A 26,530-nucleotide genomic window follows, 5' to 3' on the forward strand; every position below is an offset into this window, starting at 1 on the left:
AGTAACAATTTGAAATAGAATTTTATCTTAATATGTTGTAAACCATGATACATAAATATACATATATACAGTTGAACTCAGAATTATTAGCCCCCATTTGAATTTATTTTTTCTTTTTTAAATATTTCCCAAATGAGGTTTAACAGAGCAAAGCAATTTTCACACTAGGTCTGATAATATTTTATCTTCTGGAAAAAGTCTTATTTGTTTTATTTCGGCTAGAATAAAAGCAGTTTTAAGTTTTTTTAAACCCATTTTAAGGTTAAAATTATAAGCCCCTTTCAGCTAATTATACATATATATATATATATATATATATAGAGAGAGAGAGAGAGAGAGAGAGAGAGAGTGAGAGAGAGAGAGAGAGAGAGAGAGAGAGAGAGAGAGAGATTTTGAATTTTAAATACACTTTAATTTAATACAAAAATTTTAAACTACAACATGTTTCATTGCTTTAAACAAACACATTTCAAAATCACACTATATTTTCTTCAAAAATCCATACATTATTTTCAACCCAACACAACATATTTTTTACACTCCACATGTCTTCAAACTTGTCCAACTCGTTCATTGACAAATAAAAATTAAAATCATGCCTTATTCTTGCTCTGATAAGCCCTTTAAAAATCAGTTCAACTTTATGATTGGTCTCATACAAAATCTTGTGCCTCCTACTCATGTATATGGCCATTTTTGCTTGTCCTAATATAAAACTTAACAGACGCCAGAGAGAGAGAGAGAGAAGCATTTTTATTTCAAACAATTCTGGTCTTTTGAATTACAAATACTGAATGCTTTTTAATTGACAGTAAACGGGAGCGTGCAAGCATCATATGACCTATACATGCGAGTGATCATCCTCTCATTCGGTATTCATCTGCTTTCTTTTGCTTGTGCGAACACAATTCGTTTTGTCAGTTGTGCTGCTTCTGGATTCTAAGATCACATTTGCACAAATATTGGGCCATCTTTATTGTCAAACCCTGCTTTTAAGAAAACTACAATTAAAAAATGATCTTTAACCTGCCAAAGTGGCTAGTGGGAGTGTTTGTCTAACGGCTGACGTCTAACATTCAGCATTTGGCGTTGAACGGGTGTATATATGTATATATATACACATTAGAGATGCCACGATTCTCAATATAATAATGAACCGTTCTGTACGACATCCACGCTTCAATACGCACTTGTGAATGGCGGTTTTCTCGGTATTGCGTTTTAATAATTTGCATGTGTTTTATATCTCCCAGATTTGACCGTGTGTCTGTAAGTTTACGAGCTGAGATGAGGAAACTCCTCCCCGCATGTAAATATACAATCACCATGCTCTAAAAGTTAGGGGGCGCTTGACCATCATTCCAAACTTTAACATGGCAAGTGGCAGTGAAGTAAGGCTGAGGCAACAGCATAAGGAAGCGTGAGGCAACAGTACGAGGAAGCGACGGCGCCTTTCAAATCTGTGGTGTGAGGACATTTCGGTTTTGCCGGTAAGTGTCATGCCAATAAAACAAAAAACGCTGAACAAAAAATAACTGTGTGCAAGCATTGTTTTACACGTATAACCATGACTGCACATCTGCCATCACCCAGCAATATCACTGTCTGAAGGCAGGATAGCAGAGAAGGTAATAAAGTCCTCCAAATAGCAACAATCCCTCGCTGAATTCTTCCAGCAAACATACCCAACTGGTTCCGAGAGACACATAAAAATAACAAAGGCAGTGCAGGTGTTTATTGCTAAAGATTTGCAGCCATTTTGGGTGATTGGAGATGTGGGCTTTTGTCATCTTATAAAAGCACTCAATCCGCTTTACATTTACGTAAATTTTTTCTTCAGCTCCGAGATAATTAAGATGCTTTATTTATGTTTACTTAAGTACAAATGTGTTTATTTGAAATGGCCAATTTATCTTTATTAACTTCACATGTGTGTTTATTTTCAAACTGTAGGATTTTATGTGCTCCCCAGTTTGTACATTGTCTACCAGCAGCTGTGAGATTTCAGTGTTAATTCTTTTCATACAATACACTAGGAACTACTGTACTTTTCTTGGCTTTTAAGTAAAACAAAATGAATACTGCAATAAATAGTTTAGTTTTTTTCATTTTACTGTTCCTATTGCCCAACACGTGTCAAGCCATGAGAAACGAACCGAAAACCGTGTTAAAAAACCGAGGTATGTATTGAACCATGGGCTAACTGTATTGTTGCATCCCTAAGATATATATATATATATATATGCATGTATGTACCAAGTAATGATATAAAAGTACATAAATACAAATGTTTCAGACAAGCATACATACTTGTGACTGTTCAAGACAGGTCTGTCGTGCGAGTCGTGCTTGAAACCCTGAAAAACAAGACATTCACATCATAGACAAATAAATGCTCCACATTGCATTTAATAGTTTTCTGCAGGTATAAACAGCTTCAGAGCATTGACACCATTAGCAGATTCATAACTTCATAATGTTAGTGTGTCTTGTTCCCGTTTAGTATGTAAGGTGTTATAGTTTATACCAGTGGTCACCAAACTTGTTCCTGGAGGGCCGGTGTCCTACAGATTTTAGCTCCAACCCTAATCAAACACACCTGAACAAGCTAATCAAGGTCTTACTAGGTATACTTGAAACACCCAGGTGTGTTGAGGCAAGTTGGAGCTAAACCATGCAGGGACACCAGCCCTCCAGGGGCCTGTTTCAGAAAGGAGGTTAAGTGAAAACTCAGAGTATTTTAACCCTGAAATGAGAGAATCTCTGGGTTTTCCGTTTCAAAATGGCAGGTTTGTTAAACTCAAGAAATCAGGGTAAGTCAAGCCTGTTTCTGAAAGAAAGGTAACTTTAACTCAGAGTCAGTTACCATGGTAACTTACTCTGTGAATCTAACCTGGTCCAGAGCAGGTTTTATGCTCTAAACTCTGAGTTTCTGTCTGTTTCCTCCCCTTTTTTAAAGATGAAGCGTATTTCTCGCCTTAGCCTTACGTTTTCACACACCTATTTTAGAGCTCGTTTTGGAGATGCCCATAAAAACAATTGATGGAAACGTCATGACTCACATAACTTTTGAAAATACGCATAATAAAACATGTGCATAACTGAGTAGGTTCAACTTTTATTTGATAAGAAAAGATGCACATAAACTACGAAGTGCACTTAACAAATTACAGTATCTACATTAAAAAAGGTTTGTTAGAGATGATGATGAAAATGTGTGTGAATGGACAAACCAGCAGGCTGAGCACACTGCTGAACATCTTAAATGTTGTTTTAGTCATTCTAAAATCCAACTGTTTCAGTATTAGTGTATATAATTACCTCCGAGCGTCTGGAGCGTGTCAAGAGTCTGCGCATCTGGCTTCAAACGCCCCCACGTGTTCATTGTGTGTCAATTGTCTTCTGAGGCGCTAGTACATTAATTAAATAAAAAAATAATTGACGCAGCTTTTTCTACCGCAGTAAATTCTGTTTTTATTGTTGATATTTGGCGCCAGTTAATCAGGAAGTGACGATTGTGTTCTCTTTGACTCGTTGGATAAAAACGCTGCTTTATTCGCATCTTTTAGGCATTATTCCAGTTTTGCATACATTTATGTAATAGCCTATATTTTGATGAAAACACAGCTATTGCCTACATTTTTGTCACACACAGAACAAAGTCACGTACGAGGCTTGTCCTTTTTTCATAAATAATTAGCTTAACCTTCGACATGTACCGTTACTAGATTAATTGGATTATTCTGTCTAAAAAATCTTTTTAGTATTCCTTACCTTCTACATGTTATATCAACCTCTATCACTTGATCAATAAAAAGGCAGACACACAAGTGCACTGTTAAATCTATTAAAACTGATAAACGTGTATAAAAGTTTAGAAAAAAGTATAAACGTCACACATTACGTTACTTATTTTATTATACTTAAATGTTTAAATACTTTAAATTAAAAATTACGCATTTACTTGAGCAGCTGTTTTCCCATGCTAACTGTCTCTGTTTCACTGATGGTTGCTTCTTTTTAAATATATACACTCATATTTGCTATAACTTTGCATAAGCAGATCAAGTTCTGCCGGAGAAAGAAATGGTGATCCATTTTTTAAGATGTTGCCACAGTCACTCGTAATGTCTGTGCTCTATTGATAATGCCTTTTTCTAGTCACGGTGCGCGCGCTTAACTATGAGTTGGTCTACTCAAAGTTGATTGACCTAACTCAGATCCGCTATTCTGAAACCGAAAACTCAAGGGTTTTTAATCTCTCGGTAAATCAACTCAGAGTTCAAGTTTAAACTCAGAGTTGTTTGAACCTCCTTACTTAAACAGGTCCCAGGACTGAGATTGGTGACCCTGGGTTTATACAGTTTGTGTCAACTAGCAATTATTGTGTTGTACAGCACTGCACTCTAGTGGACAAGATTGTAAACTCGTGATGTATCCACTTGTTAAAGGGATAGTTCACCTAAAAATGACAGATTACCCATCCTCCACTTGTTTCAAACTTGTTTAGCTTCTCTCTTCTGTTGAATACAAAAACCATATAATCTGACAAATGACTTTACCACTGGTATCCATATTATAAACAACAAATAGTAAGTCAATGAATGTTTTTATTCCAACATTCTGCAGCATATTTTCCTTTGTGTTCAACAGAAAAGAGAAAGTCAAACAGGTCTGAAACAAGAGGAGGATGAGTAAATGATGATTTAGATGATGTTTTGGTTCTTTAATTCTGTGTCTCTGGTTACGCGTTTGAACACACACCTCTTTGGGCTCCCTGTGACATTAATGGAAATGCTCCGGTCAGGATGCTGTTAAATACGGGGTCGTTGAGATCCAGTTCATTGGAGTCTCTCTCCCACCAGGGCACAACACCGGCAATGCCACAAGCGCCGCCCGGCTCACCCTCGTAGAACCAGTCGCTCTGCTCATCGTCTCCTGAAATGACACACACACACACACACACACACACACACACACACACACACACACACACACACACACACACACACACACACACACACACACACACACACACACACACACACACACACACACACACACACACACACACACACACACACACACACACACACACACACACACACACGCTAGAAACGTAGAACTGTGCTCTCTATTTGATATGTATAGTGATCAGTTATACTATATATGAATCTACACACCTTGTCTTCCCTCGTCATTGGTGTACAGACCTCCGTCGCTGCTGTTGCTCACACTGCTCGTCTCGCTGCAAACACACACACACACCGCAGATCGTTTTAAGCCATTTGTGTGAAACAAAAGCGTCAATCTCAGACCCTAAAATATGAATCTAATTATTATTAATATTTTATAATTAATGCAACTCAGTATACCTCATTTTAAACATTTAAATCAGGGTAATTGGCTACATAGTCAAGCAAAACCCAAACCAAAAAAACAGATTCATAAAGTATTTAATACAGTTTTAATTTGCACTAAAAAAGTATATCTTCATGAATTTTTGAGTGTTATATATTTATGCATATTTAACTAATAAGCTAACTATTAAGCTATATACATATATATAAACAAATACATCAATTACAAAGAAAAAAAAACACAGTAAAATTTCTAAAACTGTAACCATTTAAAATGCTAAAAGGATAAAAATTAAAACTTGGTTAAACTAATATTAAATCATATAATAATATTAAACTAATATTAAAAATACATTTTTACTCAATCATACTACAGTAAACACCAATCCTAATGCTACCCCTCCCCCTCCCAAAAATGTTTTTTTTAAGTGTTTTAAATTAGATTTTCAGTACATTCAGTATTTTCTGTGCTTTTTAAAATACATTTTATTTTATTTACATTTAATATATTAGTCAAGGAAATTTATTATTATTTTAATATAAATCAGCACCATTTTAAGGCGGTAAAAATATGACTGACATAAAATTCAAATATGCCAAATAATATGCCACTATTGTTTTCTTTTTGCTTTAACATCATGCGTTGTGCAACTGCAACAAAACCAAAAGTCTAGTCCTGACCAAAATTAAGAGCAAGTGTTTTTTTTCAGATTTTGAGTTAAAATATGACCTGGGTTAATGAGATTTACCCATATTAATGTGCTATGCTAATGTAGACTGTGATACTTTTGATCAAATAAATCAATAATATTGCATCTGGTATAAAATCTGTGCAACAGCAACAAAACCAAAAGTCTAGCCCTGACCAAAATTAAGAGCAAGTGTTAAAGGTTCAGGACACCCTGGAGAACTTTTTTTTTTTATTTTAACAGATTTGTGTGTGTTGAGCATCAGTTAAGACAATGTTAGCACCTGTCAGCTTTAATTGTGAGTAAAACTGGATAATTTTGAGCTTTTGTCAGCTAATTTCAGCTTCCGGGTTTAAAATGATTTTTGGGGAGGGATCAAAATCGGCGACGTAGCCAGAACTGCAAGTGCAATGATGACGCGTCGGTTTCTCATTATTATTCATAGCGGAGTTTTCTTATCCTATGAGAAGAGCCGGCTGCTTAATTATTCATGAGAGCACGTGCTTTCCGAAGGCAGACCTGCCAGTTTCAAGCAAGCTGTGAGACGCAGACCAACGGCATGTAGCAGTTCATGAAGGCTCGTATGTGTTTGTTTCCATGATCCACGGGGTTTGTTGCATGTTTTTTCCCCGTGATCCGGTCAGGGCCGATCATACGGCAAAGCTGTGTGTGTGCTGCTAGCATTTTTGTCGGGAGAGCAGCACGAGAATTGGAGAATGGCGGACGTTGACTTTTATCAGGCGTTCGTTCACATTTAGACACATCGCCGTGCTGCTGTGTTTGCCTAAATCCTCTATATTACCAGCAGGGCTAATGGTTAAAATAGGCACGTCAGGAGACCTGCTGCACTGAGTCTGCATTCAAGATCTATAATTTAGACACGGGGATCGAGGGAGAATCCTCTCTTATAGTGTTTACATGAACACACTTATCTTTATAATGATATAAATTATGGTTATGTGTATTTGAAATTACGAATAACAAATGTTGCAGGGCATTAAATTACTGTTTATTTCTTTGCATTTTCACTTTGTAAACTATAAACTCATGCGTCTCCTCACGGTTTGTGTCTCAGTTTGTGAGCTAACTGTCAACAACAGTTATTCGCTCCCCTTCCCCCCTGCTGGCCACGCCCACTCCTGCCCAATGCTCGCGGAGCTCCACGCCCATTAATCATGCATCTTTTGAAAAAATTATGAAGTAGACTTTAACCGAAAGTGGGGGGTGTCATGGCCCTTTAAAGGTGCAGTATGTAAGTCTGACACCTAGCGGTTGAACTCAGTATCGCATTCTTGAATTAAAACAAACGAAAGCACAGGTTGCCAGATTAAGAACCAACAGGAACGAGTGATTACCGAGCCTAAAGGCTGATTTAAACCGTGTTCTAAATAAAAGCAACGGCATGCCAAAACAGAAATATTTTCCATATCAAAGGTTTTTGTTTTTGTTCTAACCAACACATCGAATATGTTAGAAACGGCTTCTTTTTCTCACCAGTGATCAAAAAACTGACAATGATCACCTCATTTACTTTAATCAGTGTTAAATGCTACTATTAAAGTTTAAATGCTATTTTAGGTGACATTTATTGCCATACTACTGAAAGCAGCAGCAGATAGTTCACCTCAGATCTTGAAAATAAAATAAACCGCTTGAAATTGAACTTTAGAACTAAACACATATCATTGATTGAGCATGTACATTTAATAATGTTAAAGAGGTTTAATATGTATTAATCAGATCATAAACCTTACCATATCATGAGTGCACTATTTTGTGCATCTGAATGGCTGTATTTCAATTTCTGTCATGTTTCGTCTGGTACAAACAGCCAAATAGCTTATCACTATGCATCTCGTCCTGTAGCATATTGTTAGGACACAGGGTTACAATGAAACCTGCTCACCTAATGTTTACTGTTGTGAGATTTATATTATTTGCTAATAAATAACCACATCATGTGGAACTCTGAATCTGTGTCTCATTTCAGAGTCTGCTACTGTCCAAAGGAGGTTGCATTTTGGTTGCGAGCGCATGCTTTGAGAGCCTTCATGACTGAATGAATGAAATGCGCTTTTTTCTTCAAAGGCAACCAGGGGTGGTGAAATATGATTGGCTAAACTGGCAGTGGGTGGGTTAAAAGAACCAAAACAAAGGCCCCATTTACACTGTCAGGTCTTGATGCCCAATTCCGATTTGCAGCCCATATCTGATTTTTCTGCCTGTCCATTTACACGTTGTTTTAATTGTGACCCATATCCAATTCATGCGTTTACACTTGCCATACCATTTACGATGCTGCGCATGCATAAAGGCAGGTTCTAGCATCTGTGCCACACTAGCCACGATGGATTAAATTGTCTTGTTTTTAGCTCTGCGAAATATGCGAAGTGTAGTATAAGCAGTGAATGGTTCAGTCCAGATTTACCCCCATGCAGTTAATGTAATGGTTTAGCCCTGATATGTGTGTGTAGTTGAAGATTTAGCCTTTGCCAATGTGTGCACTGGTGTTAGAGAGAATGAAGTTGTTCTATGTGTAGCCCGCAATGCGTGTATTAATAGCGACAAAAAGCAAAAAAAGTTACAACACGAAGTTCGCCCAACTTTAAAATAAATTTTGAGGCGGAGGTGGGAAAGGGCCGTCATCGCAGCTTGCACCTATGGTTTATATATGGTGTCCTCCACCATTCTGAGGAAATTGTGGGTAAGAGAGAGATCTCAGGTCTGGTGGAAGCAAATTGTGGCGACTGACTTCTTTCCTCCTCCATGTTTCCTCTGTTGTTGTTGTTCGTGTACCACAATGGTGTCTCCACACACTCTTTCTTCGATGTCTTTAAACCACAGAGAAGCACCACATTGTCGCAAGTATAGCAACATAAAAGGGAATGCCTCAATAAATCCCATCTGCCTGTTTACATGCCAGTCGCATTGTCACATTTCCGATTTATATCTGATTTATTTTCACATATAAAGGAGGCCTGAAACCGATCTCTGAATATTCGAATGCATGTGTTTTTTTCGTGTTTACATGGTCATAGAACAGATCCGCTCAGTGTCACTTATGAGCAAAAAAATCGGCATTGGGTCACAAACAACTGGCAGTGTAAACGGGGCCAATGACAGCCGTTCCAGCACAGGAAACACATTTTCAAAGCAGAATATCTGAATTCAGGGGTCCGTTCTTCGTACCTTGCTTAAATGATCTAAGATGATTTGGCAGATCCTGGATCTTTTAATCTCGATAACTGATCTCTCGCTAATTTGGTTCTACAAACAAGATTGCGAATCAAATTAAAATGTCTGGATGAACTGATCTGAGATCGCTGCTTGTGTTGTGAAGGACAGATCTATCGATCCTCGAAATCATGATCAGCAATGCAACGATTGGCTGACGGCACAGCAGCGTAATGACATCATCTGATTAATATTCAATTATCCATGTGGGCAAAATTAGATCAAATTAGCAGTAAACCGTTTGTTAAATATGACATGCAATAACCTTCCACATTTGTTGTGAGCTGCAGGCTTTACACTTTCATGTGTCAAGAGTATTCATCATGTATTTCAATGCAAATCAATGTATTTAGTTCTACATTTAGAAAAGATTTGCTTTATTATAGTAGCCGTTTTTTTAATCGATGTAAAGAATAACTGGTTGTTTACAAAAGCATTTTGATATTGGTAAAGGCGTCTGCAACTTTTGTGAAGCATCAAATCACCGGCATATTAACTGTCAAAACATGTTTATGACAGCAAAAATGTATTATTGCTTTAAAAAAAAAGTCACGTTTTGTGCATTTCTATTATACACAATTTTTACTAAAGCGATCTAAAAAGTTCATATCAATAAGTTTTCTCTGTGCACCACCAGGTGGCAGTCTTTGTACCTTCATTTTCATTTTATATAGTTTAAAATATGTACCATTTTCCCAAGTGTATATAACTACTACTGTAAGAAAATATCAGAATTCGGTACATACTTTCTGTATTATCTTTGCTTGAACTGAGCATATATGAATTGAACCTGCTCCCGATCAGGTTTGACCTAGCAGAACTGTTGCTATGACAATGGGCCCTATCATACACCCGGCGCAGTGTGGCGCAAGGCGTGGCGCAGTAGTGTTTTGGTAGTTTCAGCTTGGCGCAAGAGACGTTTTGAGGCGTTGCGCTACGCTGTTTAAATAGCAAATGCATTAGCGCTAATTTGTGCGCCCATAGGCGTTCTGGTCTAAAAAGGAAGGCGTTCTGAGGCGGACCGCTGGCGCATTGCTATTTTGAGAAACTATAATAGATTTTTCATTAGACCAAAACTAACCGGGTCTAAACTCTGGCGCAGAGTTGCACCTCGCTTACACACTGCTTAATACACACAAGAAAGCAATAGGCAAATATCTTTACATATGAAAAAATGTAAATATTAAGGATATATATAGGATATAATAAGAATAGATATAGGATATAAATATAAAGGATTAAAATATTACAAAACATATTATTTTCTAGCCTACATAAATATAAAAAATCACTGCTTTTATGTCTTCTTCATCTCGGGAGGCTTTTTCAGTTCATTCATAACAATTTGCTTTTGTATAATGTTATTATTATTAGCAGTATTATTTATTATATTCATATTAATATTTGTTTTATTAAAAACAAGCTTAGATTTGCCCACCTGTCAGGTTTTAGACCATATGTGGCACAGCATGTGTTTTAGGATATAACTCAAGTTTTTGAGCACATTTTGTTATTATTGTTCATTTATTCGTTTGCTGGAAATTAGAACTGAATTTAGAAATAGTTTTGAAACGAATATTTGTGCTATTTATAGACTAATTGATGTCTGTGCGTAAAGGTTTTCCTATCCAAGAGCGAATGTGAAAGTAGTTCCATTATCTCTCATTCTCACGCAGTAGATGCTCTGTTTAACAGTTTTCTGTTAACTGTTTGCTAGTGAAATGCTAATTTTTTCCACTTAGACTTACTTTGCGTCCTGTAAATAGCGAATGCGCTCTTGGCGCGACGCAGCTGACTCTTAAAGGGAATGGGAGACGAGATTCTAATTGGTTTATTCTCAAAACACACCAATACCTCATTAAGAAAATAAACTCAACCCTTTTAGACCATGCGCCGTGGCGCAAGGCAGATTTCCCGTCCTTAAATTAGCAAAAACGCGTCCTGACACGCGCCCTGCGTTTTGCGCTTTGCGCATGGACCGTCAAAATAGAGCCCAATAACTCTCGGATCAGCTTTGAAAAACGAAACGATCCTGGATCGTGTCAAATCGTCAATATCCAAATCCAGCTAACCGAGTAATCCACATACTAAGAACGGACCCCAGCATTGTTTTTTAGATATACAAGAATGTTCACTCAGCATGTTTCTTAAATATCTACAAACATATTATGGTATTTTAATGCTTTAGAAGAATCGAAACTTACATACAGCACCTTTAAAAAAAAACAAGTAAAAACAGATATTTTTTTCTGCATTTTCCCCTGAAGGACAGAAGAAACAGGAAGAGGCGGTGCTATAAAGAGGAAGTGAACACTAACCACCTGTCACTCATCTCCTCATCTGAGCCTTTCTGCTCCTCGAAGTCCATCTTATCTTTGAGCGAGTGTCCCGCTTCTTCACTCTCCACCACCACTCCTTCATCCGCCACATCCTGAGTGAGTCTCTGCACTGTAAACTTCCTCTTCTTCACCCTGTTCTTGTTGGCGTCGCTCACTTTGGCCTCCGGACCGAACACCGTCTCTCTGTTGCCCCCTACTGCTGGTGCTTTAGCTGGTGGCGCGAGCATTGCAGTGACATCTAGTGGTGGATCCACAGCCATGCGCTTGACTTTCCGGCGTCTTCGCAAACTGCGTGTCCCCAAAACATCCGCCCCGCTCAGATCATCCAGCCAAAGTGGTCTTTTTCCTCGGCCTGAGTCAGCAGTGAGAGGCGTTCGGCGTTTGGCGCCCAGCTGCTCATCAGAGTCACTGTTATTGTCACGGGTGTTAGCGCCCCCTGCTGCCGTGGAGGAGCGGTAGTCTTTCTGCTCCTCCAGGCTGGATTCGGAGCCTTCGCTTAGGTGGCAGGTGTCCCAGGGTGGATGAGGATTGTCGGAACGACGTTTCCGGCCACGGCGCTTGCGGGCCTGGCGCTTCAGCAGGCAACCGACGGCAAGGGCATGATCTCCTCCGTCTCCAAACCCTCCACGGGCTTGTTCGGAGCTCTCCTCCAAAGCCGACACCAAGTCATGGACCAGCTCGTCCATCGTCCGCCGAAAGTGCCTGAAGAGGAGTGAACACAGGTCAAAAATTAGACACAAATGAACAAACCCTACTAAAAGGTCAATTTCAATCACACTTTATTTAAAGGGTCAAATCTTGCAATTAGGTGACGCTGTGGCGCAATGGGTGGCACATTCACCTCACACCAAGAAGGTCGCTGGTTCAAGCCTCAGTTGGGTAAGTTGGTTTTGTGTGGAGTTTGCATGTTCTCCCAGTGTTCGTGTGGGCAGAGGTGGGTAGTAACGAGTTACATATCAGCCATATCACCCTGCAGCGCAAGACCGGTTACTCACTGAAGCTAAGCAGGGCTGAGCCTGGTCAGTACCTGGATGGGAGACCACTAGGGAACACTAGGTTGCTGTTGGAAGTGGTGTTAGTGAGGCCAGCAGGGCCTGTGGTCTGCGTGAGTCCTAATGCCCCAGTAAAAGTGAAGGGGACACTACACTGTCAGTGGGCGCCGTCTTACGGATGAGACGTTAAACCGAGGTCCTGACTCTCTGTGGTCATTAAAAATCCCATGGCACTTCTCGTGAAAGAGCAGGGGTGTAACCCCGGTGTCCTGGCCAAAGTCCCTCTATCGGCCCTTACGATCATGGCCTACCAATCATCCCCTTCAACTGAATTGGCTCTATCACTGTCTCTCCACTCCACCAATAGCTGGTGTGTGGGGAGCTCACTGGTGCCGTTGTCCTGTGGCAGCCGTCGCATCATCCAAGTGGATGCTACACACTGGTGGTGGTGTGGAGAGACCCTCCTCATGATTGTGAAGCGCTTTGGGTGTACGGCCATACACAATAAATGCGCTATATAAATACACATTACATTTACTTCATTACATTTACTTCATTACATTTACTCCATTACATTTACTTGAGTAAAATTGTTGGGTAATGTGTACTTTGAGTACATTTAAATATGTGTACTTTTACTCTTTCTTAAGTAAATTATTAGAAAATAAAACTTACTCTTACTTCGCTACATTTCGTTCCTCCGTTACAGTCAAATGGAAATAAATATGATCAATATGTTTTGTTAACAAATTATGCTAGGCGCCGCATTGGAGAGGTTGTTTCGTGAGAGGTTGTCATAGAGACACGTCTCCCGCTTTTGGTTAGGGCGCGCGTGCCTGTGTTGGAATAATGGCTGAAGTCGAGGGAGACGTGCGAGTTTATACTGCGGTCACGCCATAGCCATCGGCGGTTCCGAGAAGGACGGTCATGCTGTCTGTGCAGTGAGTTTATCGGACCAGGTTAGCTAGCCTCAAGTTCAGTCTGTTTTTGAGATGTCAACAAGAATAGTTTGATAATGGGATGCACGCTGTACATTGAACTGACATCGCAGCACATTAATTCCAGCTCCAACCTGAAAAAAGTTGTGGTGTCAAAATTATCCCAATTTGAACCTTATTAATGGTAACTATGGGATAACCAAGAAGCTGTTTAATGGAATAACTGATTATCCCAGTACATATTAGTCATTCAGGCTGTAATTATAAAAAAATATAACATTCAAACGTTATTTTTAACATAAACTCATAAAATTATATTATATTTTATATATACACATACATATACATTAGGGATGTAACGGTATCAGAATTTCACGGTACGGTAATACCTCGGTATGAATGTCACGGTACGGTATTTATTGAATCATTTACAGGAAAAAACAAAACTTATGAAAATACTCCAAAAAAGTGCCAAAAGTGTCAATGACATACAAATTAGCCATCTATCTGTAAGCTTTGAAACAGGAACTTCAATTTTAATAACAAAAAACTATTAAACCATGTAAAAAAATAAAGTTTCAATTTAGTATTGTTGAACACTCATCACATTCAACATTTAATCACACTCAGCCCATCTACCCAGATGAGAGCTCTGCTAGTCGGACTTCTCATCAAGCATCTCCCGCTGGATCTAATCTCACTATATTTATTAAACGGGATATTTCATTTATCTTGTTGTCTTTATCTAACGACATATTCCCTGACTTTGGGCATTGGAATCTATTACTTGTTCTCAGGTAACGTGTTTTGGCTGAGCGCAAAGATAAGTTAATGATTAATGTAACCACGTACATTCTGTATATTGACTGATCGCTTGCCTTTATTTCCTATAATGTATAAATTTATTTTATGTTATACTTTTAAAATGGCCATTATCGATTCTTAAAACTGATACTCAGCAAAAGAGAGGCTGTTTCGTATTTTCACTGAAATTGAAAGGAGGCAGTTGTTATCGGCTCCGTTTAGTTATAAATATCCACACAGTGAAGATGACGCTCATCTTATGCAGCACGGCGCCTCAACATTTCTGCTGTCTAAGTTGCTAATATTAAAATGAAAATAGGCAGTTCCTTAAATCATGTTTACATTTTATTGTTGAGAAAGTGAAACAACGAAGCCAGGGTGATGTGAATTAAGTTATAAAGTACATGGTTCCCTTTGAAGATTTACCCGTGTCCTCGGTATAATCTGCTTTTCCATATCAAACTGAGAAGAAGAGACTGCAGCCTTGATCAAACTTGCGAAGTCTGAACTTACACGGAGATAATGCAGGACTGAACTGTGCGTGTAAAGCAGGTCGCACACCAGAAGCGACGCTCGGCGGCGCGCCGCGCAGCGCCACGCAGCGCCATGTATTTTAGAATTCTAATCATAGGTTTCTATCAGGATACACACACCGGCGCCGCAAGTCGGCGGCTGTCGGCGGCGCCCGGCGACGGCTTAGGACGCAGTTCATTTTTCAGCCGCGCCACAGAGCGCCATCTGATTAGTTTCATGTTAAATATCATTCGAATGTGCGCGTCTGGTGTGCGATACTTTAATCTGTCATGTACGCGCCGTGTCGCGGCGCAGAGTGGCGCTTCTGGTGTGCGACCTGCTTTAGAGTTTTCCAGCTCTTTTCATCCCCGCTTCTAGCAGCACACTCCATTTCCGCATTACTGGATCTGTAGCAACAACAGACCGCAAGGGATGATGGTCAAGCATGGGCTTATGGCAATTGTAGTTTTCGTTACCTCCCGTTCGCTTCATTCGCCTGAGCAAATTTTCTCAGAAGACCTTCGGTCATGCGACTTCGGTAATATCGAAAAAAATTAATATTGCGGTATGACGGTATTTACAATACCGTTACATCCCTAATATACATACATACATACATACATACATACATACATACATCCCCCCCTTTTAATTTTTTTTCTTTTTTTAATATTTGTGAAATTTTCACAGTATGTCTGATAATATTTTTTCTTCTGGTGAAAGTCTTATTTGTTTTATTTCAGCTAGAATAAAAGCAGTTTTAAATTTTGTATTCACCATTTTAAGGACAAAATTATTAGCCCCTTTAAGATATATTTTTTCTATATAGTCTACAGAACAAACCATTGTTATACATTTACTTGCCTAATTACCCTAACTTAGTTAGCCTAGTTAACCTAATTAACATATTTAAGCCTTTAAATGTCACTTTAAGCTGTATAGAAGTGTCTACAAATAGATCTAGTCAAATATTATTTACTGTCATCATGGCAAAGATAAAATAAATTAGATATTAGAAATGAGTTACTAAAACTGTTATGTTTAGAAATGTGTTGAAAAAAATATCTCCATGAAACAGAAATTAGAGAAAAAAATAAACAAGAGGCTAATAATTCTGACTTCAGCTGCATATATACCATTAATAATAATTAGCCCCCTGTTTATTTTTTTCCCCAATATCTGTTTAACAGAAAGATTTTTTAACACATTTCTGAACGTAATAAAAAAAAATACTAATACTACTAATACTTTCCTTCTTAGACTTTACAGACCTGAAACTTGCCTATAGCACTTATTCATTGTTGCTCTTATAGTTGTGTAAATTGCTTCCTTGTCCTCATTTGTAAGTCGCTTTGGATAAAAGCGTCTGCTAAATGACTAAATGTAAATGTAAATAATAGTTTTAATAACTCATTTATGATCACTGATTTATTTTATGCTTGCCATGATGACCACATAATATTTGACTAGATATTTTTCAAGACACTAGTAATCAGCTTTAAGTGACATTTAAAGGCTTAACTAGGTTAATTAGGTTAAAGTTAGGGTAATAAGGCAAGTCATTAATGATGGTTTGTTCTGTAGACAATCAAAAACAATATTGCTTAAGGGAGCTAATAATATTGATCTTAAAATGGGTTTAAGAGGATTAAAAACTGCTTTAGCCGAAATAAAACAAATAAGACTTTCTCCATAAGAAAAAAATATTATAGGAAATACTGTGAAATTTTCCTCAAAAATCATTTGGGAAATATTTGAAAAATAAAATAAATTAATGAATAATTTTGTGAAACTATATAATCAAGTATACACATACACACACACACACACACACACACACACACACATATATATATGGATATATTTGGGGTGGATTGGTGCAGATCTGCAGAGTGGCAGAGTGGATGCGCGCGTACTGATCAGCTGTGTTGTCGCGCGCGTACTCAAGAGCGGTGTTGTCGCGCGCCTACTGAAGGGCGGGACCGAAGGTGTGCCGCGTCGCGGGGGCACTTTTGATCATTTTGGAAGGGCACTTTCTATCCAAGACTATGGCATGTGCACTTCACAGGTTGAGCCCTATGTGTGCACGTGCCTGGTGTGTATATGTGTGTATAAAAAATTATAAGTAACTAGTAACTATTTACTTTAGTAATTTTTTTATCAGGTACTTTTTTACTCTTACCCGAGTAACTTTTAAGATTGTTACATTTACTTGAGTATAGATTTTGGATACTCTACCCACATCTGCGTGTGGGTTTCCTCCGCGTACTCCGGTCTCCCCAACAAGTCCAAAGACATGCGGTATAGGAAAATTGGGTTGGCTTAATTTTCCTTAGTGTATGTATGTGAGGCCGTACTCACACTAGGTACAGTTGCCTCCAACCGGGCCAAAGCATGCTTGTCCCCCCTCCCGTCTCCCCCGACGGCCCGCGCTCACACCATATCGGGCCTTGGTACGCTTACGTCATCGCTGCTGCGCTGTTCAGAAGCGCTCTCTATGGCAAGCCTTTTTAGCATTTAAATCTTTGTTCTGACTCAAAAAATATATTTAGAGATATCTCTAATTATATTTTGACTAGTCATAATTATAATTCCACTACTCAGAATGACAATTAGAGAAATCTGCAATTACAATTGTTCTAGTACAAAATCAGATTGAAGATATCTGCAAATATATTATGACTAGTCATATTCCTCTATTGACTTCCATTGAAAAATATTTGCAGATATCTCTAAATGAGTTTTGATTAGTCACAATTGTTATTAGAGATATGTCCAAATGAATTTTGACTGCAAATATTTTTCAATGGAAGTCAATGGAGGAATATGACTAGTCAGTCATAATATATTTGCAGATATCTCCAATCTGACTAGTCGAATTATAATTATGACTAGTCAAAATATAATTAGAGATATCTCTAAATATATTTATGGATAGTCAGAACAAGGTTTAAATGCTAAAACGGCTTGATATACGCTCTCACCCAGTAGCACAGTGGAGATTTCTCTAATTATATTGTTTCAGTCGTTTGTTATGCAGTGACATGCAGTCAAATATTTCGCCAAACAGTTCTTAGGGATGCGGTGACACGCAGTCAGATATTTCACCAGACAGATCCGCCACTTTTGACGCTCATAAACAATCATAAAGCTCTCGTGCTGCAGGAATGAGGAGGTTTGCTGAAGGCGTGCAGTGAGGAGTTTGCGTCTTTAATAAACTACGGCAGTTTGTGTTCACTGAACAGTAAGAATGATTAATAAATCCATGTGAAACAGCCCCTTAAAAGTCACGTATCGCTTTCAGTTTTGGGCTTTGGCTGTTTTGCACTCACACACAAGCGTACCGCGCCAAAGCCCAAGTGATCCGCGCTCAGGCACACCTCTTCCAACCGGGCCAGGGCCGGACAAGTGAACCGTGCTTGAGCCCGATTCAGCGCACTCACACTTCTCAAACGATCCGGGAAACGGGCCTGGGCACGGTACGGATGGCATAGTGTGAGTAGGCCCTGAATGAGTATGTGTGTGGATGTTTCAAAGTGATGGGTTGCAGCTGGATAAGTTGGCAGATCATTCCGCTGTGGCGACCCTGGATTAATAAAGGGACTAAGCCGAAAAAAAATGAATAAATCTTGCTATTAATAAGCCATTAACTCCTTTATTGTCACCCCAAACATTGGGGTTGTTCATGTCACATTCTAGCATAAGTCGCTCTGTTTTCATCAAATATTTCTGTTTTATTTGTCTGTTTAAAACATTTAAACTGGTTTGTTTGTCCACATCTTTCACACACCAGTAACATGTATTATTAAGGATTTACGCTTCCAAATTTGATATAAACAATGACTATGCCATCTAGGATCTATACATATTAAAACAATAACACTATTAATATGTCTGGAAAATCAATCAATTAATCATTGGTTTAAAGCTCTATAATAAAACACCACAGTATCAGCACAATAATAAAAGCGCAAAGGTCCAATGGTGACGGATTTGACCTCTTCTGAGACAAAATGTCAGCCATATGTCTGACAAAAATATCAACAATATCAAAAACACTATGGCAATACAATGATAGGCTAGTTACAATAGTAAAGTTGATCATGTCACATTATTCATTTCTCCATTATTTCTCTATTTAAAGCATTTAAATCGGTTTGTTTGCTGTCCACATTTTTAACTCATCCACATTTGATGATGGTAAAAACAATGACTATGCCATCTAAACCCCTACTAACTATTAGGTTCTATACTGAAATCATAACACTTGTCTGGAGAATCAATCAAATAATTAATCATTGGTTTAAAGCTCCATAATAAAACACCACAGTATTAGCACGGTAAATAAAAGCGCAAAGGTCCGGTGGTGACGGGTTTACCATCTTAACGTTATTTCTGATACAAAATGTCTGCCATATGCATATAATGTGATTTTTACTTATTTTAAAATGATATTATTTCATCAACATTAACAAAAACACTGCATAGGGATACAATGGTAGTTACAGTTGTGAGGTTGATCAGGTCAGAAATTCACACTTCGGACACATCATGACCGAATCTAAATAAACGGAGAGAATAACGTATAAAATCACGCAGTCAATAACCTACCAGCCGGTTCCCGCTTTACCGAAGCTCTTGATCTCGGCGGCGCGGAACATCAAACCCGCAGAAAACGACAAAAACTCACAGGAAAATATCGAGGCCGCGCTGACAAACCATAGCGCCCTCAACAACAACAACTCCAGCGCGCCGGAAGCGGACTACAATAGTTAAAAGACACGTTTCCGGAATCCGAGCCGCCTTCTCTCAGCCATATATATATATATATATATATATATATATATATATATATATATATATATATATATATATATATATATATATATATATATATATATATATATATATATATATATGAGAATCCCTTCAAATACACTATGAATAATAAAATTAAGGAAATTCATTTTAAAATACTACATACAAGTCACCCAGTATAATAGTTGTTATTAAAGTAACGTTACATGATATCTGTGGTTTCTGCAATGTGAAGAGAGCCTTTGTCATTTATTTTTTGAATGCAACTTTGTAAACAATTTCTGGAAGGATCTAGCCAAATATATTTTTAAACAGACACAATTTAGTTATTATTTTAAATTAAAAGATATTGTTTTTATTATAAAAACAAATCCAGCAAATGTCTTTAATATATTGTTAACCTCTTCATTTTATTGGCAAAGTTTTACTAAGACAAACAGAAATTTGCTAAATCATCTCCCACGTTACGTTTTTTTGTATCGAGTTTGACTTCTTTATTTTTACTGTGAAACTGTTGAAAAGCAAAAAAATCTGTAAAATATCAATTATTGTGACACTTTTTTTGATTCCCCTGTCAATTCTTAATATTATTGGATGTAGAAATGCTGTGCACTATACTTTTTGTAATTATTTATTCATTAATTTTCTTTTCGGCTAGTCCCTCTATCAATCTGGAGTCGCCACAGCGGAATGAACCGCCAACTTATCCAGCCAACTTATCCAGCACATGTTTTCATTAGCCCATGCAGCCTCATAAACACACATAAAACTGAATGTGTGTCATGTAATTCACAAGTGTGTATTTGGACGGTGAACTTGAGGGTCTCAGATGAACTTGACCCTCTCACATTACCACAAACACACAGTTTACAGCAGGTAAATATAGAAAGACTCGGTCTCTGTGCCTCATAAACACGCTGTAACGCAGAACGACTCTCTGATTAAATGCCTCATTTGAAATTACTCGCAATTTGGGCTGATTTCATCTGCAACATTTGAGTGTTTAAAACTTGCGGTGGCCATGCAGAGAGAGGATGAGGAGATGGAGAATGACACTAAAAGTGAACTGAAGGTTCAGACAGAAGAAGAAGAAGAAGAAGAAGAAGAAGAAGAAGAAGAAGAAGATGAAGAAGATGAAGCCATCACCTCCAGCTGGTCTTGGGTAACCTGCTATCTTTATTTGGCATTTTTTATTAGGCATTTGAGTGTAAAGCCTTTTGTAAAGCTTCTTTGAAACAATAATTATTGTGAAAATCGCTATAAAAATAAACTTGAATTGAAATTATTAAAATAAATTTTTCCATATTTTGTGACTCATGTTTTTATTATTTTTTTAAATTTATTTATGCTTTTTGATTTGCATTATTACACCTTGATTTTTCTTCCAACAACTTTTAACCTTGAAAAGTTGGAAAAAGTGACTTTTATTAACATTTTTAATAGTTTAAAGTGGTCAATTGTCTGGGTCGGTGTTGTTTATTATGCTAAAATAACCTTGTTATAAACTACCAGCACATTTTCTGTTATTTTACAGACTTCTTTCTCTATATAATATATCTTATACATTCTATTATTTCAAACTACTGAAATGTCAATAAAAGTCTCTTTGCTTAACTGTAGAGTTGAACTTTCCACATCAAAAGTTGACAGAGCAAAGATCGTCATCCCATAATGCAATTCACAACCGTAAATAAACGGAAAACACTCACAAAATATGGAAACTGTTAAACAACAAATGTTTTTTAACAGTGCATCTAATAAAGTCATCAAAACTATAAAATAAGAAAAACATTACAATTATGTATCTGTCACGATCACCAGCGATTTATGAGGGTTAATGTAACCAACCCAAGCTCATTCTGAAAACGCAGCCCCGCTGACGTTTCTGGAAACCGCCATTTAAGTGGCCGGAGGTCCGTATAGCTGTATTTCTTTTTTTCAAGGAAACGCTACGGGGCGGTGTGACGCCGCTTCTCTTCGCACTTGCTGGCTGGGCTGACAGCTCACCTCTGTGTGGAGGGCTTTCCCGCCGCAACCAGTTTGTCTGGTTAGCTTGTCGTGTTACGTCAGTGGAGCGGAGGCCCGGAGGAGGAGGAGCTAGCCGTGGCGACGATCGGGTTCGAGTCTGGGAAATCAGGTAAGACAAAAAACAGAATCCAAAAAATAAAGCGAATGAGACCGTAACGGGGCGAGAATGCAGTGAAATCCGAAAACGTGGTCAAAATCAGATAAGGCCTTTTCTTTTTTTGGACGGCTTTTGTTAATCGTCGCTTGGGTTTAGGGAAGTAGGAGGAGGCGCAGGGTGGCTGGGTCGGCCGATTGCCCAGCTGTCCAGTCAATCGTTCAGTCATTCATTCAGTCAGTCGGACAGACGGTTGCTCGACATCGGCCTCCGGTGGCTTTTTACGTGAGAACAGAGCGGGCGCAAATGGAGCGCGCTCGCAAGAGGCGTTCGAGACAGGAAAAAGTGCGCACAGCGGCCTCTCGCAGATTCGCGAAAACAAAAACTGCACAAATACCTACCTCCCGAGACATATTTCGCAGTCTCCAGAAACGTCCGTGGGCAGGGCCGGAGTGGGACTCCTTTTCAGCCCTGGAGTTTCAAGCCTCAGACAGGCCCACCTCAGTTCACGACTGACTATATTAAAATAAGGTCATTTCCAAATCAGTTTCTAATGACACTATCACATATTTTTTTGAGAAAACAGCTGCTTTAGAACTTCAAATGTTCAACAACCCTAACAGTATTAAATGTCTTAACAATAAAAATGAAAAAAAAAAAAAACCTACTCAGACGAGGATCAAACCAAGGTCCGTAGTGTCATAGCCTATCGCGCTAACCACTGGACCACAACAACTGTGTGTTAAAAAGTGGCTCGTCTTAGTTATATCATCATTAACCAGGCTGCGAGAAAATAGATAAAAAGAGCAGAGCTTTGGTAAAATAATGAATAAGAAGACTGTGGTCAAGTAAAAAAAAATAATTAATGTAAAAAGTGTGACTGCTGAGAGCAACAGATTCTGGAGCTAGGGACAACGGCCCTCGCGGCCAAAAAACGCACCGGCCCACCGGGAATTCTCTTGGTCCTCCCGATTAGCCAATCCGGGCCTGTCCGTGGGGCTACATTTCCAGAAAGAGCCTGAGTTGAATGTAACAGGGTATTTACCAACAGGTCTCAGCAATGTCTGTGAGTGTGTGTGCAATTTATATGGTCCATGTAATTAGTCTTGAGTAGCTCCCAGGTGTGTGTGTGTGTGTGTGTGTGTGTGTGTGTGTGTGTGTGTGTGTATTCACTTGAGAACCGGGACAGGTGTGTGTGTGTGGTACCTGAAGGGAGTCGTAGATCATATGGAGGCAGAATTAGAGTGAAATTGAATGTTCTCCAGTAATCTATGAGGGTTAGATTGCTGGTGATCATGACAGTAATAACCCAAAAGAAAAATCAAGACATAACTAAGAAAACTGTGATATATGTCAGAGTCATTGGTGGTTCATTCTGCTGTGGTGACCCCTGATAAATCAGGGATCAAGCCGAAGGATAGTGAGTGAGAGTGTACTCAGAAAACCTAAAATCTTGTATTTTAGCTTCTTCACTCTAAAAATACTGAGTTGTTTTAATCCAATGTTGGGTTAAAAATGGAAAATGCCAACACTGGTTTAATTTTTTTATTCATTCATTGATTCATTCATTTATTCTCTTTTCGGCTTAGTCCCTTTATTAATTTGAGGTAGCCACAATGAAATGAACTGCCAACTTATCCAGCATATGTTTTACACAGCGGATGCACTTCCAGCTGCAACCTATCACTGGGAAACATCCACATACTCTCCCTCACACACATATACTACGCACAATTTAGCTTACCCAATTCACCTATAGCGCATGTGTTTGGACTTTGGGGGAAACCGGAGCCCTGCATGGAGGAAACCCACGCCAACACGGGGAGAACATGCAAACTCCACACAGAAATGCCAACCGACCCAGCCGAAGTTCAAATTAGTGACCACCTTGCTGTGCTTCCACTGCGCCACCCCGCTACCTCTAACTAAATAATTGAATCATTTAAAACAGGGTTTAGTGATGAGGCATTGATATTGCCATGTGAAGCATGTTGCATGCTGTTGGCCTTGTGTAATTTGCTATTACAGAATATCTCTTAGATAAGTTATTATACCATGCTGTAAAATGCAAGTTGGATGTTTGGTGGAAGGAATGGAACGGAGGCCTCTCAGGGAGCTCAGTAACTCCTGCTGGAGTGAATTTGTGCCTTGTAACTTTGTAGATGCTTTTCATGTTCAAACAGCACCAAACAGTAAGGAAAGTCAAAACTTTAAAAGCATAATAGGACCCATTTAAAGAGGACCTATTATGAAAAAAATCACTTTTATAAAGGGTTTAAACACAGTTAAATATATCCAGCCTCTAATAATAAAATGTATAGATTATTTTTTTTATAATCACACTTGATAAAAACAGTCTGCGGAAACACTTTGATTGACATTCTTTCATTGTACATGCCATCAGAAGGGGAAACTCCGCCCATTAGTGACAATCTCTCCCTCATTAGCATATCTTTTTGAATCTGCTACTGTGCTTTTGTATTTGTAGCCCCACCCTCTTTTGAAAAGAGCACAATCTCATTTGAATTTAAAGCGATAGTCACCAAAATGGCACAATTATAGCACAGCCTAACAGGGGCAGTTTCATACAGTTAATTTGTGTGGTATTTTGAGCTGAAACTTCACATTCACAGCAAGAACAAAGACTTATTTTACATCTTGTAGGGGCATAATAGGTCCACTTTAAAGGTTCACGAAACCCTTGAGTACTGTTTTTGAGATTTTAACAGATTTGTGTGTGTTGAGCATCAGTTTAGACAATGTGAGCACCTGTTAGCTTTAATTGTGGGTAAAACTGGATCATTTTGAGCTTTTGTCAGGTAATTTCAGCTTCCGGGTTTAAAATGATTTTTGGGGCGGGATCTAAATCGGCAATGTAGGGCAAAACTGCAAGTGCAAAGATGACACGTCGGTTTCTCATTATTATTCATAGTTGAGTTTTCTTATCTAATGAGAAAAGCCGGCTTCTTAATTATTCATGACTGTGCGTGCTCTCCGAAGGCAAGGCAGACCTGCCAGTGCCAAGCTGTGAGACACGGACCCACGGCACACAGTATTTAACCGTTCAAGAAGGGTCGTATGTGTTTGTTTCCATGATCCACGGGGTTTGTTGCATGATTTTCCCCGTGATGCAGTCAGAGCCGATACAGCAAAGCTGTGTGTATGCAGCTAGCATTTTTGTCAGGAAAGCAGTACGACAATTGGAGAATGGCAGACGTTGTCTTTTATCAAGAGTTCGTTCACATTTAGACACATCGCCGTGCTGCTATATTTGCCTAAATCCTCCTGATTACCAGCAGGACTAATGGTTAAAATAGACAGGGCAAGAGACCTGCTGCACTGAGTCTGCATTCAGACCCGGGGATTGAGGGAAAAGTCTTCATTTATTGTGTTTATATGAACACGATTATCTTTATAATGCTATAAATTGTGGTTGTATGTATATGAATTTATGAATAACAAATGTATCAGGGCATTAAATAACTGTTTATTTATTTTCATTTTACTTTGTAAACTATAAATCATGCGTCTCCTCTTGGTTTGTGTCTCATTTTGTGAGCTAACTGACAACAGTTGTTCGCTTCCCTCTTTCTCTACTGCTCTGCTGGCCACGCCCACTCCTGCCCTTTGCTCGCGGAGCTCCACGCCCATTATGATGCATCTTTTGAAAAAATTCTGAGGTGGACCTGAACTGAAAGTGGGGGGGTGTCGTGGTCCTTTAAAAAACAATAGAGTTTCAATGATCATAAAAACATTGTTGAGCAGTTTTATTATTTATCCAATTTAAATTCTTACCTAAACTATAAGCATAGTAATTGAGCACATACAGAATAAACATGTGTGCTGTTTTCCATCAGACTATGAGGTTAGTAGAGCATTAGCATAAAAGCAAAGTGTGGCGTGACTCAAAACCTCAGGAAATCTCTTATTTCCTCTTTTCTCACTGTCTGTCTAGCTCTCAAAAACAAAAACAAGAGCATAGGTGTGACAAAACTAGACAATTTATAAATATTTATCCGCAAATAGAGGGTTGTATTTGTGTGCGTGTGTGTGTGTGTGTGTGTGTGTGTGTGTGTGTGTGTGTGTGTGTGTGTGTGTGTGTGTGTTTGTGTACAGGTTTTGGTGGTTTACAAGAACAGAAATTTGTATAATCACATGGGTATGACCAAGTTCTACTCTATTAAGGTTTACAAGGACATGCCTTCTGTCCTTGTAATTCAAAATCATATATGATTGATATGGGCTGAATTTAAACATAGATAAAATTGAACATTACTACATTTAATCTGTTTGTTTGAATTCAGTCTACAGCAATAATTTGCAACCAGTCACCTAAAAAATATAGTAAATTAAATAAATAATTTTTCATTGCAATTTTTTTATCTTTTGATCACAAAGCTTAAAAATCATAATAACTGTGTGTTCTGGCACCAATTTTTGCCAGAGTTTTCCGAGGAGAGTTGGGTATGGGGTAGGGGGGTGGATTAAGTCCATATAATTTCAACACAAATCAGTTAAGTTAACTTAATCATATTTACAAATTTAAGTGGACTGAACAGAAAACAACTAAGTTGCATAATAGCAGTCTTTCTCAAAAATCCTTTGCACTATAACACAAAGTACATGCTGTATTAATAATTAGCTTTTTTTAATTGTTAATTTTGTCCGATTTGTTTCTTTTATATTTTACTTATTTATTTGATTACATACTTATCTGACGT

General features: G+C 38.4%; 2 protein-coding genes across 3 annotated transcripts in view; one reads left to right on the forward strand and one right to left on the reverse strand.

Moving 5' to 3' along the window:
* gpatch2 (G patch domain containing 2) overlaps positions 1 to 19,651 on the reverse strand; it is a 33,948-nt gene extending 14,297 nt beyond the window's left edge. Inside the window, 5 exon segments of the mRNA NM_001326693.3 lie at positions 2,311 to 2,357; positions 4,765 to 4,938; positions 5,184 to 5,248; positions 11,602 to 12,324; positions 19,481 to 19,651. Of these exon segments, the coding sequence (NP_001313622.1) occupies positions 2,311 to 2,357; positions 4,765 to 4,938; positions 5,184 to 5,248; positions 11,602 to 12,324; positions 19,481 to 19,530 (1,059 nt within the window). The 5' untranslated portion in view covers positions 19,531 to 19,651.
* A 1,135-nt stretch (positions 19,652 to 20,786) lies between these two features.
* The window catches only part of lpin1b (lipin 1b), a 67,086-nt gene continuing 61,342 nt past the window's right edge, over positions 20,787 to 26,530 (forward strand). For both annotated transcript variants that reach the window (XR_015518917.1, XM_087298741.1), the window contains exon 1: positions 20,787 to 20,849. The gene's annotated coding sequence lies outside the window, so the exon portion shown is untranslated. The remainder of the gene's footprint in view (positions 20,850 to 26,530) is intronic.

The sequence above is a fragment of the Danio rerio genome, chromosome 20 (genome assembly GCF_052040795.2).
Source record: "Danio rerio strain M-AB ecotype USA chromosome 20, GRCz13ab, whole genome shotgun sequence".
NCBI lineage: Eukaryota > Metazoa > Chordata > Actinopteri > Cypriniformes > Danionidae > Danio > Danio rerio.